Below are 15,478 nucleotides of genomic sequence, written 5' to 3'. Positions count from 1 at the left end.
GCCGATTTGAGCTTTCATGAATAAATAAAGGTTCAAACAAACAAACAAATAATATAGGAATTGTGACAAAACCGTTTCTGGGATATTTTTTTTAAAAAAATGTCTGTAACCACCATGAGGCTAACCCTAGCCTAGTCCATTGTTGGTGCACTTGCCATGCAGGACCAGACTGACTGGTTAAATATGTGTCTGGGAGGAAATCCACACACTTACAAAGTGTGCAAACACACAGGCCACCCTTCCCTGCTTTTCCTGTCTTCTCCAAGTGTGGAGTCCTGAAAATTTTCATTTCAGCAAAATTTAATGTTATGACAACTGAGTAGTGAAACAACAGACCCAAAGGTTTTGTTGACTTTACTCTTTAATAAGTTGGGGTAACAATTGCTAAGGCATGCCTGGATAAATTATTATGATCAAGTTTATTGCAAATTCTTGCTGGAGGACTAATTGCAAGTGAAACATACAAATATAATTGTAAAAAAATATTTGCAAGTGTCTAGTACTCTAGTCTAAAAGCAAACTCTAAATTCTAACTTGACATTTGGCTTCTTTTAATTCTCATACAAAACACACTGCAGGTATCCCTTACTGATATTTGTATGCAAACTGAGATGAAATATTATTATCATTAATAAGCAAAAAATCATGTATACTTTTGAATCAAAACGTTCCAGTTGCACTGCAAAACGTCTGAACATGCCATGTACATAAATAGTTCCCTGTAATGTTTGTACTCCTCTCACAGGTAAACACCCCCCCTCCTGTAGTCACCTTGTCGGTACCGTGACAGAGTTATTTACGGTCGGACGTGTCAAGAGGACGGCACGTCACGGCTCGGTTATGATATGCATTATTAATATGAAATGATCGGCCTATGAAACCTCCTTCACAGGAATAAACGTTCACACCTTGTTGGTTATTCAGGAGAGGTCTTGTTTGAATAAGCATCTGTGGTGCTTAAGTACAGTATGTTTATATTGTATATATATACTTGTACAGTAAACAGTTATAGAAAAGTCTGTCTCTACAACCTTAACAGATTAATACAACATTTAAATATTGTTTCAAGCATACTTTACTGGGGTAGAAATACTGGGTGCATGTGCACTTATGTTTATCAAAGGTGGAGCTGTTCACCAAATTTTAGAGTGTGTGTGCACTGGTGTACCTCAAGACATTTGTGTCTATGCTTACTGATACTGATATACAATAAAATGATTTAGCATATACATATCAATTATGTACATAAAAGCACCAGGGAAAAAGACTAATTACTAAGCCTTTCTTTTATCACTTATTTAAGGTTAGCCATAGAATTTCAGATTCCAACTTTGAAGAGGAATAGGTTATATATAATCAAGAATGCACACCCAAATTTTATTCTGTACACCTAAATTTTAATTAAGGTTATCTGTACCAGTGCACCAATTGCCCCAACAGGAATTTTGAGCCCTGACGATATTTTGTCATAACCAGGAACCAGTGCAGTTAAGGTTACATATTATACTTGTGAGCTCTGCTGTTCACCAGACTCAGAAAGACCCTTACTGGCCGCTACATAAGACAGATGCACATGAATTAACATCACACCGCTATGACAGATACCGCATGAATGAACATTACAGAACAGAGGCGACACTGACTTCTAACTACATTAAAACCCTGCCAACGTTTTTCCAACTTAGCGGACAGAACAAGCGTAAACACCTTCCTTGTTTGGCACACACGACAGGGCAAAACCAACAACTACCTCATCATATCAAACCGGAGTAAATACGGCCACGCTAAATTATTTTCCTGGCTCTCTCATTTAAAGAAACCAGGCCATTCCAGTATGATTTGTTGGTTCATATCCTTCTTCGAAAAAAACATTCTATTTAGTAAAAACAAATCCTGAAGAGCAGGGTTTTGCCTTGGTGCACTCAGTTTTATGGATTAAATACTAGTCATTCCAAATTTCCTCCCTGCCTTATGCGTTTATAAGGTCCCATTTCTATATTTTTTACTGAAAATGAACCATGAAACTAAATTGCTGTGGCCTTATAATAAACCATGCACTTAGTTCCTGAGAGGGAACATAGTCGGATTCAAGTTTTTCTCCCAGCCCTCTTGCTTCATCTTACTTCAGAATGTTACGGTAAAGAACCTATAATATGACAGTACAAGCATGATCCCTACGTACCGGTCCCTGCGCTTGCTCTCATACAAGTCCAGGAAAGCCTGCTGCACGAAGTAGTCCCTGTACATGGAGGGCTGCATGTTGGTACGCTGGTGTGTGGCCGGTTATCGGTACCTCCCCTTCCCTCTCTCTCACACACACACAGTCTCTCTAGTCCAGGTTAAACATGCAGCACACGGCCCAGCCTGACAATGTTTCACCCCCGGCACGGTTTCCCCGGCTGATATCCCGGCACGGATCCAGAAGTGAGCACAGCTCACGCATGCACAACCAGCCTATACTGCACTCTGTACAGTTAACCTAGTCCTAACCAACACACACACTCTGTGGCAAGGAGAAGGGAACATATGCAAATCAGACCACTGAGCAGAGCGGCCCATGTGAAGCCTGCTCACGGGGACCGGCCCATTTTTAAAGGTTAGCAGGGAGGAGGAAAATTTTTACCTTCCATTTAGGTCACGTAATATGTTTAAATTTTCTCCTCAAATATGTTTGGTACCAAATGTAGATTCTGTTTGAAAGAGTAAAATATTTACATTGCTTGGTGACCAAGCCTGGAGGGCGTTGTAATGTCATGTTAAAGTTAATGATAGGGTTGATGAATGAGTACCTAAATGGGGAAATGTTCAGAGGTTCAATTTTCATCCTTCTTAATTCTAAACAAGTCATGTCGAACCTTTCCTTTATGAAGGGTGCGCAGTTACTGAGACATTTTCCTTGTTTAGTGAAGCATTCTCTGGTGAAACCTGATATAGTGATAAGCATGTGATGTAGCAAAATGTGAAAATGTAGCGAGCATTTGTAGCAGATTGTCATCATGGCTGATGCCTCGTTTGACTGATGGAGTAATTAACACAAGTTGACATGAGCATATCATAACTATATCATGACATTACATAAGTGTTGAATCTAGGGTAATGTTGTTGGAAAACTAAAGAGGAAAAAATTCCTTATGTTATATTAATATGAAGCACAAATTATCTAATGAAGCACATTCAAACAATTTTGACATGAGTCTTTCGATTTCCATCCCTCTGACATTAATCATAAGCAACTGCTCTTTTCTATAATATTAACAACAGCCCCATCACCCCCGTCCTTTAGTGGGCAAGTCCAACCAAAGACGTCAGTAGGGAAGTCGATAGGTCCCTCCCCCTAATCTGTAGTGGTTCCCCCCATTCTGCAGTAGACAAGTCCTATAACTACATGAATGTTATTGGTACACCCCCCATCATGTAGTAGGCAAGTCCTAAAACTACAGGCCTGGAACGCTAATAGTTCGTCCCCCTTAAACTGCAGTGGACCAGGTCCGTTATTGGTCTGTTCCCCCTATTCTGCAGTGGACCAGTCCTGTAACTATAGGAGCACTAATGGCTCGTCCTCCCTTAATCTGCAGTGGTTCAGTCCTAAAACTACAGAAACGTTAATACTAGTAGCCCATCCTTGCTCCCCCCTATTCTGTAGTGGACCAGTCCTGTAACTACATGAACGTTATTGGCCCGGCTTCCACTCTAGTTTTATCTGGTTTTTCCAGCGTGCCACAACTGACGAAATTATGACGCTCATAGCAGACATAACTGATCATTCTACAGCTTGAGATCAGAGGTTATTATTAGACCTCAAAAGCGATGAGAAAAGTCGTACTTAGGGCAATGATGTTAACGCAAGATCTGATTTAGACTTTGTGTGCATAAACTTCTTTTACTGATAATGAGGACAAGCAATAAAATATGAACTGATCATTCTACAATCTGGACAAAGTGGGTCTGTGTATGTTAGATGTCTAATTAAGCAACAAGAAAAGGCACTTAGAAAGAACAAACCGTTAACTTTGTATCTGATTTATAGGCCCGTAAACTGCAGGTCTGATTGCCCTTTCCAGCGACCAATTGAAGGCCACTCTGAGGCTCGTAAACACAGAATCATGGCGATCCATTCATTTCCTTGATTTATATTGTTTATATGTCCCGTACAGTATAAACACACACACAGAACAGTGTATACACACACAGAGAACAGTATACACATACTGGGCTAAAACATAACATTCCGGCCATAGGTCAGACAAAGTTGCTTCTGAATCAGACACAAATCACAGCGCTCGTAAAACTACCCAAAACCTGACGTTAGCAGAACATGATTGAGATGACAGAAAGGTAGCAAATTTGGCTGTAATAACATTGTGATAATATTATAAATCACCATCTCCAAAAACAAACCTACACTACCAGCCCTAGGAGATATCTTATTGCAAAAACAATCCCTTATAATAAGTTATACAGCCAGTCTTAATACATGTAGATGTACAATCCCAAGTGACATGGAGGTGAACAGCAGCATTAGTGCATCCAGTATGTGTACATTCCCAACCAGTGCCCCCCTCCCCCTGGAGCAATTCCACTCCTCATCCTCAAGGTCAAGCTCAGATTGACTCAACCAGACACGCCCCTCCCAGGAAGTCTGCCCGCATAAGCCACTAATCTGTAGCCATGGCAACGGCGAGCTTCCGCAACACCCCGCTCCCCGTGAAAGATGGCAGTGGTTCCGAAGTCTGTTCGGCGGACAGATCTGAGGGGCTCATTGTGAGTCCTGTATGCATTAGTATGGAGAAGCCATGCTGCTGGGTGAACATGACTTTGAGATGCCTGCAGCACTGCGGGGCCTGTCAGCATGTTTAAGGCTTTGATGTGAGCGTGGGGAAGTGGGGCTCGGGTTTCATGTTTATAGAGTGGGGAAGTGGGGCTCGAGTTTCATGTTTATAGAGTGGGGAAGTGGGGCTCGGGTTTCTATGTTTATAGAGTGACTGGTTTGTATGTATTCATGATCTACATTTTGTATTCTGTCTCCTACATCTGTGACTCACTGTTTCTAATTCTAAGGATCTACTAAACTCTGTTTTTATCTATTCATTCATCTCATACTTTTTTTGGGGGGGGGGAGATAAAGTACAAGACGATGTATTCAAGGTATGCTAAATGTATATTAACTCTATACATTATATATATTTTACTGATTCTATGCTGCATCCATACATTGCATAATTCACTGTCTCTGTGCACCAATGACTTCATGTTCTTATGTATTTATGATATAATGTAATGTAGTATGTTTTGATGATTATGTTTTGATGATAATTTACTATTTCATGATGACTCCAGCATGATGTCATTACTAGGAGAGGGATCTCTAGTTACATAATTCTCCCTGTAATTATGTAATGCACTATCCATTAGTTGGATCCTCCCCCACCAGTAGCACACCATCCCCCGTATCTCATTGGTTCTTCTGACCCCTGACTTTGGACCAAAGTCATCAGATGAGCTGTCAGTTCTAACAGGACCACAATTACTGGTACTGGCACGGAGACTGATTAAACCACTTCCCACTGGTCTTTTAAAGGGTTCAACACTTCTGTATTAACTCTCTCTGATATCTGTTACAGGGGAGAAACATCGCTCAAAACTTCTGCACAAACTCTCTCTGAAATCTGTCAAGGGGGAGACAGTGCTCAAACTTCTACATACAACAGGGCTCAAAATTCATTTTTGGGATTAGATGCACCAGTGCACCCAGCTTAAAAAATTGGGTGCACCAAAACATTTTTGGGTGCACCACTTAAATTTAAGTAATAACCTAATAGCAAAACTTAGTTACAAGCTATCCAATTCTTAAACAAGGACCATGAGACATTTTTATTACCTTTCTAACACTTAGATGTCAAGAATATGATGTATACTAGTATATTTTGATATCTTTACATACATAAACCTAGGACCCTGTGCACCCACAGAAAATAATTGGGTGCACAGCTCCAATTTTGGGCGCACCTGGGTGCACATGCACCCAGTATTTCGAGCCCTGTACAGTCTCTCAGAAATCTGTCAAGGGGGGAGACAAAACTTCAGCACAAACTCTTTCTGATATCTGTAACTGGGCTCAAAACTTCTGTACAAACTCTTTCAGATATCATGTCTCACATGGCTCAAACTTCCCCACAAGCTGTACTTCTAAGCCGAATATCTATGGAATCACAAGGTAAACTCATTTCATAGTCAAATGTACTTAAGGTCCACAACAAGGTAACAACAAACTAATTTCACTTGGAAATGACCATGAATGTTCTGCACAATCCCTTCCTACCGTAACAGCTAAGCAGGTTGGATGGTATTAACTCTGGAAGCGCAGCACAGAATCAATAGTCCATCACGGACACTGCAGTACCTCCGAGTGATACACTGGTTGGTGGGGCTATAACTGGCACCGTGTGGAGTCCGATGTATCCGGGTTTACTGTCTGTATCAGGCACAACCACTCACAACGACATATGTCATGTACATGTAAGAGATAGAGGCACAAACTGTTACAGTTAAATAAAAAATGATAAAAAAATGAAAAATGGAGATAAGGATAGATAAACGTGTACTACATGACTTGGTATACTTTCACTACTTATTGATAATCAATCAATTGATGAATCGATTAACCAACCAACTACATTGTACTCAATACCTGAACTAAAAGGTGGCTAGTGTTATTGGCCTTGGCAAGAAGCTACACTCAGTCTGGATGTTAGAATAAACAGAACTGAAGACAAGTACAGCAAGCACTAGTAATATACCAGCTTTATAATACAGCAGCGTCATCTCAATATGGGTAACATCTGACACTACATTCCTTTGGAAGTAAAAGGCTACGAACAAAATTTCTAAGTAAATACAATATCAGTAAAACAACTCAGATGTCACTCCTAGCTAGAATGAAAAGAAACTGCCCAGTACAAATCAAGGAAGTCCTGTACATACCTCATGTGCAGAACTATAAGGTGCTGAACGGAGCATGGAAGAAAAATTACAAAATCAGCCACCAACTGCAAGTACCAAATCTTCTTCAGTCATAAACTATTACAGGCTATTATGTATATGTAACTATGTTGCAGTCATACTTTCTAAACATGTACTAGCCTAAGGTTTTCTAAACAAAATGGAAAAATGTCTTTGTTCATTCCAAGAAACTTTTTAATTATGTCATTTGAATTAATAAAGAAAAAAGAGATCAAATCTATTTTCTATAATTAGTAAAATATGATTAATATATCTTTATTAGCTTCTTTTACAACTTGCATAATAAGACATCTTAGTCTACATTCAACAGTGAGCTGAACTTTAGTTTAGCTTACAACTTCCCTTTTCATGACATCAATATCCAGGGGTTTGCATTGAGCAACCTAACTCGATATTCCTTTTTCTGACCCTTCCTTCCCCTCAAAAGGTATTACTTAAGAAGACTTCTTATGAAATATGTCATAAAGGTCTGTTCTATCAAGTATCAACTCCAGAATGTTACGCTGATACCTCCCCATAAGAGCAAATATGACCTGAAAGTTACCAGAAGTTTGAGTTGATCACAGTTCACACCAAGGGGCAGCAACAGATGGGTGACAGCAGGGAAAACCTACTGGTGTTTGTTTCTCTACACCAAAATGTTACATCCTCACCACATGTCAAACCCTGGGAGTGTTAGGACCAGTAGAAACAAACTCACACACAACCAGAAAACATTCTCACAAGCATCACCACAGAAGTCTGCCCTCCAACACAAGCTTTGCTTTCTTACCGTGTCACGGTGTCTGGGAGGTAACGACAGCCGAACAGACTGGCCAGGCAGAAGGCTGCCTTGCTGCACCCACTGATGCCTCCAAACACCATCTGACGGATCCCTCCAAAACTTTAAGACTCTCCACAAACTCTCAACTTCTCCAGGCTGAAAACTCTCCTATCTCCTGCAGATCTTCTGTTACTTCCATAAAACTTGCTCTCATTGGTACAACCTTCCTGTGAACTCACAGAGCCTAAAACTTCCAACGACAGACTTGGCGCCAACTTCCCGACACTGTTCCTCCCCCTGGACCCCTGCAGTTCTATAGAACTGCCCGTTGCCATGGTTACAGCACAGAAGAATGGTGCGCAGCAGGTGGTCCATTGTCGGAGGAGGAACAACGACTGGTCCTGATGGAGACAATGGCTCAGTCGGACCAGAGGAAGGGACAGTCTCAGAAGTCCTGAAAAACGGTATTGATCACTCCCATTCATAATGATTACCGAAAAGTGTAAGCAGGCGATGGTAAATTTTGGAAACACAAACTGCAATGAGAGGAAACGATTGGAAAGTCACACTTCAGAAGTACTATATCATTTGTGTGAAGCACAATTAAAAGACTTAATCAAAGTCAAGTATAGGTATCGCTAAATTTAGATAGAATAAAACAAATGGAAGATTCCATAGAATGAATAATTTTTCTTGGGAAGAACACAACTGACATCTCCCCGGCCGTATCTTCAGTGAAAGATTAAAATGTATGACTTCATATACGAATCTAGAAAACTTATTTTAGATTTGAAAGTGTGGTTTATTATAATAAAAGAAGTCAGGAAATCACAGCATTTCTGAGACTGTCCCCAGATGACATACTCGTGGATGGTCCCTATTGTCCTGGTGGCCAGTTGGCAGCCGAACTGACAACAGACTGCCTGACAAAGGGACTACAGGAGCCGTACCATCCAGGGCATAGTCATGGAAATAAATATGGGCCTTACTACTGTGGAAATAGTCTGTGGAGCCTGAATATGATTAACAGGTGGTCACTACAATAACATCTCAAACAGTCTCAACCAAAACATGAACCAGTCTGCCAGTACACAGAAATTAAACTTTTCCTGGGGAGTCAAAGTTGCTGTGTATCTTGTAAAAGAGATAATGAGACCAAATGAGCGGTAAAGGGTAGCACATATCCATGTAAACATGGCACCCTGACCTGGGCAAACAGGCGGTCAGTACAAAGGAGATAAAACTTACACAAAAACGGTTCTCTTTAAACTTTCTATCACTATATCATGGTACTGTAGAGTTCACAGTATAGTACAACTTTCACAACAGGAACCATTTGAGCTATACATAAGTAGCTTAAGGAGGAGGGACAGTAAAGCAGATATGGGAGCCTGTGCTTAACAGGTGGTCACTGCACACTGAGAAAACTGTCCTGCAAAGGGATAGTAATATGAAACTATTGAAAGGATTTATTTATTTATTTAAAAAATAAAAACTCTAAAAACTAAACTCTAAAGGATAAACTCTAAAGGATAAACTCTAAATTCTAAATTCTTAGGATCCTATTCTTTTTCTGAGACAGTTGTAGATGATCATGAAGCCTCCCCAAATGTCTGTTATGTGAGTTTTGTGATGTAAGGAGGAGAGTATAACACAGAAATTAAAGCTCCTTCCAGACTAGACTAGAGACCATCCAGTATGATGCCATGTGGGTGGGAGAATAGTGATGCAAATGTGGACCCCAACAAACATCATAACAGGTGGTCAGGGGTGGTCCTACAAGTACAAGCTACTCTCCCTGGGAAAACAATACAGTAAAAGAACAAAGTCATGCACATTTTCTGTGCAGTTGACATCAGTAAGACACCTAAGATACAAGATGGACAGAACTACAAACTTTAAGTTTTAGGACTTCTTATCTTCTCTTTCAATGTGGCAACTTTTGAAATCACACACAATTTTGCACCGTTCTATCTGTTGCAGTTCATAGAATTGAGTGAACTTATTTGTGCTCTTCTGGAATTACAGGTTGTTAATAACCTCAAAACACAAAAAAAATGTGCTCAAGTTTCAACAACAAAAAAAGAAAACAAACTTTTGCAAAATAATTAAGGGGAAGACAGAGTACATCAAAGCTGGAAGGGGTGTCCACTTTGAAAAGAAAAAAAATTGATTTAGATTCCGTGCACCCCTATATACAGTTAAGATGGATCCCTCCCAGTAACATATAGACCACACCTAGATACAGGGACAGTGGGGGTTACTGGAGGTTACTGTGGATGGTTAGCTGTGGAGGGTATTGATCCCAATTGTGGAGTGACATGGCGAGAGACTGGGAGAGATGGAGTCTGGGGAAATGGGATGGACATGAGGGTCTGTTTTTTTTGCCACCTTTAAAGAAAAGAAATTAATACTAGCAATATGATATGGATTAGTCCTATAAATTATATAGTATAATGAAAAGTTTGAAGACAAGCTACCACTATACAGAAACTAAATGAACAGCTGAATTAAGAAATAGTTCATAAGACGTTGGCGCCACTCTCACGTGTGAGAAGACTCCTTAATGAGCACGGCTGGTAAATTAAACACAAGGAGGCCTGGAGACGGGTGCTTTACAGGGAGGGTTCAATCCATCCTGCTACTCTCAGACATTTATACATGCCTGACCTCACAACCCTCAACAGACAGGGCCATCTTTAAAAGAAATAAATTAAAAGAGCTTGACAATGAATAATAATTGTCAAGATGAACAGTTCAATCCTGTGCTGGCCTCATACTGCCAGGGATGTAGTGTGACATGAGGGGAATACCAAGTGTCACACAGTCTCAGAGCTGTACACAGTGGCAACCAGCTTACTGAACTAGTTTGGCCCAGTCTGATCCATTTCCGTGCACATTTCTACACTTTTAATTAATCTGCTATCAATCTAAGAAGTTACCATTTGACAATAGACTGCAAGTGCATCAGAATTTCTTAATATGTTAATAATAATAACTTAGACATGTAGGAGAAGAACTCAATTTAAGTCTTTATTAGATTGTGATAATGAAGTCTATTGAACGAGTCTAGCCCATAAAAATATCTTGTTAATCAAAATATATTCATTATTGCTTCTTTATCATTTGATAAGAAAAGCTGCAGAATGCATCTGAACTAGTGTCCCAGGGACGACTACCCTGTCAGGACTGTCCTGTAAGACACAGTTGTGACACACTGTAGGGAATACTAAACAAACATGCGTCTCCATAAATTGGAGATAACCGCCCTGATAGGATTGTTGATATTCATTTTCATTTCATTTAGGGTTAAAACCATACTCAGGCTAAAAACCGTGTCCCTGGACACATTCTGTAAGACACAGTTGCGACATGCTGCAGGACACTCAGGCTACAGACTGCTTTTCAGGTGTCCCTGGACACATTCTGTAAGACACAGTTGTGACACACTGTAGGGAATACTAAACAAACATGCGTCTCCATAAACCGGCGATAACGGCCATTAGTGGCACATCTGCGGAGCATGAGAAGGCCGCTGCTCGTGAACAGGGCGCTCCTCCGGCGCTAAAGTCCGGTTATAGACACGAGGATCAGTATAACGGTGTCCCGGCTCAATCTGGCACAATTACACCTTCTACAAGTACCATAAACTGCCTCCATCTGCTGCACTTACAGGTGCTGGAGCTGGGGTAAGGGCTCCTGAGTAATGCTGTACTGGCATGAGTGAAACGTTAGGTAAAATTACACACACACTTTGTCTCCTCACGGTTTTGCATGGAGGAAAAATGGACTCGGAAATTGCACCAGCTTGAATGATGAATCACGGTCAGAAAACACAGCCAGAATCCCTCCTAACCTGCCTCCCTTCACCAATTAAAGTACTTTTTGTTAACTCTGTGAAAAATGGAGGTACTGTATTGGGTCTGTCTTTGACTCTTTCTGTATGCAACTCAGATCCTGACCCTCTGTCTTCAGTTGAATTGCTCTCTGGCTTACAGTTGTACTGTTCCAGAACCATGAAAATATTGACTTGAAAGTTCATCTGTGCTGGTAGAAGTCATTCTGGAATAAGTTGAACTGTAATTTCCAACACCAAAATAGGACTTACCCAGATTTTTTACTCATCAGCTCCATTGTCAACAGTGCATTGTTCATTACTTGACAAAGACTGGAGTTGAATATTTGGGCAGGTCTAATTTTTGTGTCAGAGATTACATTTCCACTTGTTCCATAACCAAGAGAATAACTTGTAATGGCCAAGTCCATTTCTGTTGTCGGTGGGGGATGTACTCAATTGATCGTGTCATGCTGAGGTACAGCCAGTCAAGGGGCACAACAAGGACACCACTTTTCACTTCTATTCATTATCTGGGCTTTTAACTAAAGGCAATATCAATTCTATTTGTTGATTTGAAGAAAAACATACTTAAAGCAAAGCCTGGTTTATGCCTCAGTGCTAATAATTTTATACACGGTCGTACAATGTTTACCTGAGTTTGACTGTTGTCATGATATCTGTTTAGTTGCTATACTTATGCCCAATGAAATATACTCCGATGGCCTAAATACTTTAGAATTTATATTCAATTTGATATCTATTGGAAATACCAGCAAACGATTACACACTGCCAGGTAACCATGCAGCTCCAGCTGGTGCATGTATGCTGTAGCTGCAGATTTTAAGTGAAAAAAAAGGTAAAAAGACAAAGTTACTGGGTAACCTTGGTAAAGATTTGGATAGCACTCTGCTAGCTGTGAATACTGTAAATGCAGAAACGTTTGTGATGGTTTTATGTTCGCAGTTTTCATGGTGGCCACTTCACCGGAACTTAAAACCACTGCGAACATTTATCCATAATTATTATTATATTATTTGACTACAGTCTATGACGCTACTGCAAACTTGAAACCACCGTGAACATTTTCCCGCTACCACAAAATTAAATCCCTGCAAACTTAAATCCATTTACAGTACCTGTCAAAATAAGCATGACTTATGACATTATTTACCATATTACTTCATCTAACCTTCATGGGGCACAACGAAGGGCCTGCAATGTATCATGTCCAGAGTAAGTGTGTATATGGTCACAGCAGTGAAATTGATGAGGACGTGATCAAATTACAAATAGAAGGTTTTTGAATTTTGAACAACCATATTCTATTTTATTATTATATTATATAATTATGTCAATCTATATAATGACTCAACCAAAGATCCTATGATATAAAGCGAAGCATGATGTTTTAAAAGCTGTGTCCTTGTAACATTACATACGTATGTTTATCCAGTAAGGTGTTGAAGTGTAGGGATTTCCATATTAGGTTTACTTGAAGTCTACTGGAAAATTATCATTCATAAGTTGCCAAAGGTGACAGTATTTGAAAGGATACCCCAACACTAGTCTGCACGTGACGCACTCCTGACGTAAATGTGACGTCACTCACCACCTCAACATTCCCTCCTCTTACAGAACAGGATAATTATTACAGGGGGTGAGTGATGGTGTCACCTTCAGCCTATCTACTCAACACGGTTACAATATCAACTCATTTTCATGTCACAAACTCTGCAGAAAAACAAACATTCACCACCCAAGTCATGTGCAAACACATGCCAAAGTCACCTGCAAGGAAATCTATGAGGGCTTTTCATCAATTGCAAACATTTTTATAGTTTTAGTTTTATCATTTCTGTTTCCATGCCGACAAGAAAACAGTTTGGCATATGAAAGTGAGGAGGACAGCTGTTTATGACTATTGTTTCCATGGCGATGTCGGATGTGATGTTTCCATGGTAATATTGCAATGAATGTTTTTTAGATACCTGCCAGCTTGCAATGTCATGTGGGGGCAGTACAGTAATGCACTTGACAGGAGGTGTGTATCAGGGGGCAGTACAGTAATCCACATGACAGGAGGTGTGTATCTGGGGGCAGTACAGTAATCCACATGACAGGAGGTGTGTATCTGGGGACAGTACAGTAATCCACATGACAGGAGGTGTGTATCTGGGGGCAGTACAGTAATCCACATGACAGGAGGTGTATATCTGGGGACAGTACAGTAATGTACATGACAGGAGGTGTGTATCTGGGGGCAGTACAGTAATCCACTTGACAGGAGGTGTGTATCTGGGGACAGTGCAGTTTAAAATATGTCGGGGAGCGGATAAGGCTGTTAAGCTTTATTGATTTCAATAATAACCAGGATGTGAAGAAATGTGACATTATGACAATCTTAACATCCATCTATAAAACAGTTTGTCAAAATGACAACCAGGTAATTCACACATTATCTGTGACATTAGCAAGTAGGTTTGAAGGGTTGGGAAAATAAATCCAATCTTTCCATATTTGAGTCCTGTTTTTTTTCATGCAATCCCTGTCCGTGACCAAAACATTCCAGTCAAGCAGTTAGGCAACTTCATCCCATGGAAAATCTGGGAGTTTCAGTGGACAGGAGAGACCTCTATCTGACAGATGCAGTACTGCACAGCAAGTTCTTTTTAATGATAAAGAATACAACTTTACTGAGAAACTTCTTTTCCTTCTCAGTGTGTACTATCACTCCTCTAAATGATCTTATCTAATTACCTTTGCCAAGATTGCCAAGAAGGTTATGTTTTTGAGTATCTGTCTGACTGTCTGACTGTTTGTTTGTGAACAGAATAACTTATTCATCAGTTGCAAGTTTGAGTGCGAGCACTGAGATGTTAGAATAGAAGTGCTTAAAGCTTAAAAAATTGTTTGTCCAAACCTCCAGCTAAAGACGTGACACAATATTCCCTTTATGTCTACTTGTTTTTATTTGTTTGTTAGTTTTTCATGTCGGTGCTGCCATGAAAGACACTTCCCCTGCAGACCTTGTCATCCTATCTCATACACACACTCCCCAAACCTGAGTTTGGCTGACAAATGATCTTATCTATTTACCTTTGCCAAGAAGGCTATGCTTTTTTGTGCCTGTCTGTCTGTCTGTCTGTTTGTTTGTGAACATAATAACTTGCTCATCAGTTTCAAGGTTGCGTGTGATCACTGTGATATCAGAATGATGTGCTTAAAAGATCATTTGTCTAAATATCCAGCTAAAGACTTGACACAATATTGCCTTTATGTTTACATATTTGTTTGTTTGTTTGGTCAGTTTTTCATGTTGGTGCTGCCATGACAATTATTTTCCCTGTAGATCCTGCCACCCTGTCACAAACACACTCCACAAACCTGAGTTTGGCTCACAGAAAGCTTGTAAACTCCACTCTAACCGACAGGAACAGGTGACAGAGTTTAACTCATCTCACACAAGTCTGGAAATGTGGACTGACATTTACAGAATCCAGAGAATTTCATCAACTTCAGGCCTTGCACTTCATCTTGCTCCTTTCAATGGTGTGAATTCCCCAAAAGTAACGTCTTTGACTCAAAGGAAATAGAAGTGCCAAGGATGATTAAGATAAATTTTGACAATGACTTTTGTGACTTTGATTCTGCGTTTGAGATTATCGTCTGTCTTGCTTTGCAGAAATTGCAGTAAAGTCAGGAAAATTGGATTTTTACTTGAAGAATGGTTTTCAATTTGGAATTACAAAATGTATGCTGGTGACAAAATAAATCAATTTGGCTACCCTAAACTTTACAATCATATGTTTCAGCTGCTTGTCTCGTCACTAACATTAGCTGATTCCTCTCCAGTTCT

At 40.0% G+C, this 15,478-nt stretch overlaps 1 protein-coding gene across 10 annotated transcripts in view; it reads right to left on the bottom strand.

Moving 5' to 3' along the window:
- LOC118415773 (IQ motif and SEC7 domain-containing protein 2-like) overlaps positions 1 to 15,478 on the bottom strand; it is a 129,238-nt gene that overhangs the window by 64,758 nt on the left and 49,002 nt on the right. Inside the window, exon 2 of one of the 10 annotated variants that reach the window (XM_035820591.1) lies at positions 6,982 to 7,004. The exons of 7 other annotated variants lie outside the window; for them this stretch is intronic. In XM_035820591.1, coding sequence (XP_035676484.1) covers positions 6,982 to 6,986 — 5 coding nt within the window. In that variant the 5' untranslated portion in view covers positions 6,987 to 7,004. Of the gene's footprint in view, positions 1 to 2,182; positions 2,473 to 6,981; positions 7,005 to 7,792; positions 7,893 to 15,478 lie in introns of those variants that run through there. 2 more of the 10 variants (XM_035820583.1, XM_035820584.1) reach the window with 2 other exon arrangements.

This window comes from Branchiostoma floridae, chromosome 5 (assembly GCF_000003815.2).
Source record: "Branchiostoma floridae strain S238N-H82 chromosome 5, Bfl_VNyyK, whole genome shotgun sequence".
Taxonomy (NCBI): Eukaryota; Metazoa; Chordata; class Leptocardii; order Amphioxiformes; family Branchiostomatidae; genus Branchiostoma; species Branchiostoma floridae.
This window is presented reverse-complemented; position numbering and strand designations above follow the sequence as displayed.